Source organism: Lygodium microphyllum, chromosome 7, assembly GCF_053477565.2.
Source record: "Lygodium microphyllum isolate KBCC chromosome 7, Lygodium_microphyllum_v1.1.10, whole genome shotgun sequence".
Lineage (NCBI taxonomy): Eukaryota > Viridiplantae > Streptophyta > Polypodiopsida > Schizaeales > Lygodiaceae > Lygodium > Lygodium microphyllum.
Genome location: NC_141141.1, coordinates 125,670,974 through 125,677,571, shown reverse-complemented (window position 1 = coordinate 125,677,571; position 6,598 = coordinate 125,670,974). Strand labels below are relative to the sequence as shown.

General features: G+C 41.2%; 1 protein-coding gene across 1 annotated transcript; it reads left to right on the top strand.

Annotated features, from left to right (window-relative positions):
- Nucleotides 1-946: 946 nt before the first annotated feature.
- On the top strand, nucleotides 947-3,941 carry LOC148033913 (uncharacterized). The gene is made up of 2 exons (XM_087681896.1): nucleotides 947-1,538; nucleotides 2,339-3,941. The coding sequence occupies exons 1-2, from the start codon at nucleotides 1,262-1,264 to the stop codon at nucleotides 3,844-3,846; spliced, it is 1,785 nt and encodes a 594-aa protein (XP_087538022.1). The 5' UTR covers nucleotides 947-1,261; the 3' UTR covers nucleotides 3,847-3,941.
- Nucleotides 3,942-6,598: the final 2,657 nt, after the last annotated feature.

Sequence of the window (6,598 nt, the reverse complement as noted above, 5' to 3'; positions counted from 1 at the left end):
GCCATTCTCAATGTTCCTTTTGCAATGTTTTTTCAATTTAGCCCTTGTAATAGACTCCCTAGCAACTTTGGTGACAATCTATTTCTTTTTAAACAATGAGCAGCATATGTACATTCATCCACTATGCCTTTTGGCCTAAATTAGGTAATCTTGAGTGGACAAACATTAAAGAGTAAACCCAGTACTTGAATTGCAACACTTCCAAAACAGACCTTTAAATTGTGGAGAAGAACGTTGAAAACTCTATAAGAGTTTCTAGTTATAAAAATGAGAAGAACAATGTAACTGAGAACTCCCTCTAGATGTTGGACTTTGAGGTTTTCTCATGCGCTACAGAAAATGTTACATCTGAGCTCTAAGGTTTTTTTTCGCAAATAGATTTTTAATGTGCCATAGGGGATGTGAGATGCAGGCAAGCACCCCTTGGAACTCAACCCACGCTCAATCCAGTACCCCATGACCGAGTTGGCTTGAGTTCTAAGGTTTACGTATATGTGCTATGGAAAACATTCTTCGTGAGTTGATGCAAGCCACCTCCTCTTGGGGGGGGGGGGGGGGGGGGGTGGAGGCGTGCAAAGGTAGGTAGGTGGGAGAAGAGTCGTAGGCGAGAAGGGAAAGGAGGCTAATGATGGGCTAGGATTGTTCTTTCGACTTCTCTATCACATTGGCGGATTCTCTATCTCCTAATTATATATATATATATATATATGTACACAATCTCATTATGTAATGATAAGAGAAAGTATCTATTACATATCTATCCGCGTCTAAGTAACCGTTGATGGCCCATAGGGTAGGCCGGTTGTTACCGATTCAAATTTTGACACGTGGTTTGGACTTGTGGTACGCGGGTATGGATATATAATCTAGGGACGGGAATCTGCTACATTATACGACCTATACTAAATAGACAAATCTCTCTCTCTCTCTCTCTCTCTCTCTCTCTCTCAGAGCCTCTCTTTCGTGTTATTGTTTGTGAAAGCAAGACACTTAGTCCTTTCATCCCCCGTCTCCGACCTTTCTCTCGAACCCTGAGAGATGGTCGTCATCATCATCATCACTATCACCACATTACGCACGTGCCCACGTGAGTAATTCCAACCCCGATTCCTTATTATAATATAGTCGTCTTGCCAACCGCCTTCAAGAATCAACATATTGACTCGGACAGCAGAGATTGAACGATGCAGCACTTGGCCAGGACGAGTATTAATTTGCGGGATTAAGATCGGGATTATCAGCTTAATTGCCCAGCTCAATCATGTGCTTCCTCATTGACCTGTGCACACCATTAGTTGCAATGGATAAATTCGCGACGGATCGTGTCGATCGTCAACATCTCGACGATTCCACGCTCCGTCTGACAGAGAGTTTTATGCTAAAGGAGGGATCGGTGTCCGCGGCCTCGGAGATGTCAGCGATCGTGTCTGCTCTCTCGCATGTGTCGGCTAGTGCTCCCTCTCATGATCAGCATAGTGGTTACAGCAACGACAGTGGCTCTCCTGCCCCACAGGCGCAGCTGACAGCCAGCTCCACAGGTTTCATCTTCTGCCTTGGTATCTGCTATAATTTATTGTTTTGTATATCGCTCTGATCATTCAAATTCAGTGTTAGATTACTTTAACTTGCTTAAGAATTCTAGTTTTAGATTAGTTCAACATGATTCTCTGCCAATCGCTAAGGATCAAGGTTCATTGTGTGGGGTAATGATACTTTTCGGTTTACGATCAGCCTAGACAGCTATCCTCTCCATGTATCATATTTCTTACTGCGTGCAGTTCGTGTATTGAGGACTTGTAATTCAAGGGGTTAATGATAGTTTTTGAGGTCAAGAAGCAGCTTACGAATATGCATTTTGGGGTGGTATTAGATTGAGGCGGCCGATTGAGGCTATCAGTTACACATGATGGATTTTGGAAGGGTGATAGTGCGTGTCTGATAATATAGAGCTGGGGCGCTTGCATTTTGAGACATCCAAATATTTTGGTAGGAGCGGCAAACCTTTGATACATTGAGGTTGTACTTACAGGTGACATGTTCAGCAATACATCTAAAGCTGATTATTTCCTAAGCACCCTTTACTTAATTACGGTGCAGAAGTGTAGCGGTGGGATACTGACGAATTTCAGCATGTGTTGTCGCGTATTAGTAATGTAGATTCTGATCTATTTAGGCGACTATATAAGCATGTAATTTGAAACCAGTAAGTAGGAATGCCGTTTAGGCTTACAAAGGAGCTAACTGTTTCCAATACTGATGAGAACTGCCTAAGGAGTGATTAATCTATCCGATCGCCAGAATTAGCCTCGCCACTTATATAATCTCCTGTCTTCTACAGCTGACCAATCAGATCAGGACGCGTGGCTGGATGGAGAGGATTCTCTAGGAGATGTGGTTCAGCATGAGGATCAGCGACAAGCCATATCGGCAGGCGATGAGACAATGGTTGAAGCCACTAATCGGGAGATTAGTGGGAAGATTGACAGTAATTATAAGAGGGATGAGAATAAGAGCGCGATTAATATAAGTAAGGCAGGCCGGGTTAAGTACCGGGGGGTGAGGCAGAGGCCGTGGGGGAAGTGGGCGGCGGAGATACGGGACCCCAAGAAGGCTGCACGTGTGTGGCTTGGCACCTTCGAGACCGCGGAGGCCGCCGCACGTGCCTACGACAATGCCGCCCTGAGTTTCCGGGGCTCCCGGGCCAAGCTCAACTTTCCCGAACGGGTTGTCCGTCACCCTGATCACGGCGGCGCCGTCTTCATATCGTCACCATCTTTGCCCGACACGGGAAGCTCATTGTCATCAGCATTGCATTCAGCACCACCGTATGAAGCACCAAAAACATTCCTGTTATCGTCATCATCACCATTAATGTTATCGCCATTTTCGGCAGCTCATCCAGCGCCAGCTTCAAGCCCAGTGTCGGCATTCTCATCAACGCCATCATTGCAGCAATATCCAGCTACATGCTACTCACCATTTCCTTTGTCATCATTGTCTCCATATCCAGCTGCAAGTTCCTCGCTGTCATTGCCTCAGTTGCCTCACCCGGCAAGTCCACCGCCATTATCGTCTCCCATCTCAGCTCACCATCACATGCGTTCTCTTGCTCCGATCGGTTCTGATCACGATCGTTCCCTAAATCAATACAGTTTCCATCATCATCATCTGCAATCAGCAGCAGCAAATTCCCCACTAACCCAGCAGGCTGCAAGATCATTCTTACTAACTGATCCTCATCAAGCTAGTCAGTATAATCCCATCCACCATAGCAAGCCTCTGCAGGATTTACATTCTTCTAATCCCTCCAGCATGCCAAGATCAAACACATCAATTTCACCCAATGATCATCATGTGCTTGGCACCTATGATCAGTTGAACCCGACGGGTGTCCAAACCCTGATTGAGAGTGATCAGTATTTCGATCAACACGATGGCCTGCAGCACTACATGCAGCCATCCTTTTCCTCATCATTATCTGCAGCTTCTTCTGCTTTCCAACGCGGATTAAATCAAGATCATGTAAGCGGAGAAAGAAGCACGCAACAAGCTACTTTACAGCGACTCACTAGACATCTATTCTCTGACGATACAAGAGATCAAAATCTCGCACCAGCCGCAGAAAGGCCTATAACTTCGGATTCTGATCCAATATTCTTATGGCAGCAGCAGCGGCCACCTGTAAGTGATAATATTGTAACGTCAGGCCAAGATTTATATCCTAGTAACGTCAGACAGCAGCCTCTGATACAAAGCCATGATCTCGATGATGGGCCTGAGCATTTCATGAGCCCCGCATGCAATTATCACCCTTGGATCTTCCCGGATGATCGTGGGTCCTCATAAATACAATTAAACCCAATTCATTATCAACCTCATGCAATATAATTCTATTTATGTATGTCTGAGATGTAATTAAATATAGAAACGTCCTATGGTCGTCTGCCGAACATCTGTTTTGTTTTCTCTTTTTATTTGTTTTTTTTTGGGGGATGCCCATTGCCTAGTAGTGTCATTGCACTAAGCATATATCACTGTATCACTATATAACGCTTTTGTTTGCACGCATACTTTAACACATTCTAACACGATCATGTAGGAACATGCCTCAACCAAATACGTGTCGGTACCTCTTGCTTTACGTCGGCGCTCACATTTTCGACTGACGTGTTCTTATGTGACATGTTCAGGACACCGATTTCGAAAAACGTGTCACAGCTTTCACACTGTTGTTTTGAGCGTAGTCCTATTTGTCCTCTCGAGCGAGAGACACCTCAAATATACTTGTCCTAGTATTAATTGACTACCTAAGAAGACTCCAAACTAAAACTCTTCTCTCGAAGGTTAGAAATTTCTCCTTGAAAAATTCCTATCAATCATCAATGGTGAGGAGAAGTGATGGAAGTGAGCAACAAGAGAACTCCCATTCCATTCAACTTTACTACCAACATGCCATTGTATACTTGGCATGTCATTTCTTTTCCTCTCTAACATCCTCCACTCAAACTACAAGGCACTAATACGCTTACTGACATGATTGATTCAAAGGGGAAAAAGAAGGTGTTGCTTATGCGATGATACAATCAGTACTAGCTTAAGCAACAATATTGTCACATAAGCAACATCTAACAACTATGCATCATTTACCTGGTGAAAATAAACACTGAATGTGTGACACATTTTGAGCATTACATTGCTTGTCATTTAAGTGAGGACTTTTGGTTATGGATGTCACAATGCTTGTTTACAAACTCTCGCTCCAAGGGAATGGCACTATGACAATGCTAGCTAGGAATGGTCTCGGGTAAGTTACTCATGAATATATGTGTGCATCACGTGGATTCAAAATAAGGTAATTTTAATTTACCATTTTTATACATTTTTTACATATAGAAAGGTGTAATGAAAATGGGTTATTTATAGATTGAAAAGAAAAGGGTTATGTTTTATTTAGGAAAATTTCATAGATAAAGATATTTATAAATAGGCCTTGAACGCACGTGATGTAAAGGATACACATATAGTAACTTACCCGAGGGAATGGTTTTTGTTGGTAATGATATACTATGGAAAAAGAGCCCAAAATGGTCACAACATTGACAGAGAGAAAGGGGGGGGGGGGAGGGAGTTTAAGAGCTTAAAGGAGAAGATTGAAGAAAAGTGCAAAGGAGAAGATGAAGGAGAAGACTATGAAAGAGAAAAAGAAGACTGTAAAGGAGAGCTTCAAGGGAGTAGGTGTGTATCGTTTTGCCTCAAGATAAGCCCCTTTCTCTTTCATTTCTTCATTGTGTTTGAGAGAGAGAGAGAGAGAGAGAGAGAGAGAGAGAGAGAGAGAGAGAGAGATGCAGATAGAAATTTATAAAATTCAAAAAATAGAGAGAAAGAGAAAAATAGAGCAAGGGGGGGAGAGAGAGAGATCCATGAAGATAAGGAAAGAGGAAAAGGGAAAGGGAAAGGGAGAGGAGAGGGGGAGAGGGAGAGGGAGAGGGAGATGAGAGAAAATTATGAAAAATTATAGAGAGAGGGGGGGAGATGGACCTAAAGGAGAGGGAGAGAGAAAAATAGAAAAGAGATAAAAATTTAGAAAATATTGAAAAGAGAAATGATATATTAGAGCGATGCAAAGAGAAAGATAGAGAGAGAAGAAATTTTTAAATATTTTGTATATCATTTAATAATATTATTTTGAATTAAAAGATAAACGCTTGATTAAAAGTTGTTACTTGCTTTAAAATATATTTAAAAATTTTATATTTAACATAGGAGATGAAAATGGTTATGTAAGGAATATGAAATGAAAAGGGCTATGTAAAGAAAGAGAGGGCATTTGTGTGTGTAATGTGTGTGTGTGTGTGTGAAAGAGAGTGAGTACAAAAGAAGAAAAGAGAGAGGGAGGGAGAAAGATAGAGCATGAGAAAATGTGTGTCATCGAGGACATGAAGAGGAAGAGAGAGTGTGTATGTCACAAGGATATGAAATTTTGCATGCTTTACTTAATATTTGGATTAATTTTTAATCAAATATTTAAGTATGAGTTACACATGTGAAGTGTAACTAAGATTAAGACTTAGAAACACCCGAGAGATGAATTGGCCTAGCTAATTTATTGAACCCACATGATACACACATATATTCATGAGTAAATTACTCGAGGGTTAGTCAAACTAATTTTTTGAATACTAAAGTAAGTATTAAATTATTATTTTTAAAATTTAAAGTTACAAATTAATTTAATAATACATATAATATTGAAAAATGGGATGAGAAGGATGCCAGTTGGAAAAACTTATCTATGCAAGTGGAAATGACATTTCTAAGGATGGGGGAGAGAAAGGGTCATTCCAATGTTATGCAAACTAAGAGAGAGAGAAATGGCTACCAAGCTGTTACAACAATTTACAAGCCATTTTTAGCCAGCAATATAACTTTTGCGAGCTCATTATATGCCCTTAAGACACCATAATAGTAGATGACAACAACTTGAGGGTTGTTTCGGCTAAATAAACATAATTTTTTGTGTCTTCTATTAATGGAGATAGGTTTTCTACTTGTCTAAACAAGGGAGGAGTAGAGCTGATATCTTCTATTCTCTCATAAT

What these genes read in the sequence shown, in the direction of transcription:
- LOC148033913 (XM_087681896.1), top strand. Translation starts at nt 1,262, where the DNA reads ATGTGCTTCCTCATTGACCTGTGCACACCATTAGTTGCAATGGATAAA. An exon ending in GCTGACAGCCAGCTCCACAG is followed by an intron (nt 1,539 to 2,338) that starts GTTTCATCTTCT and finishes TGTCTTCTACAG; the next exon opens with CTGACCAATCAGATCAGGAC.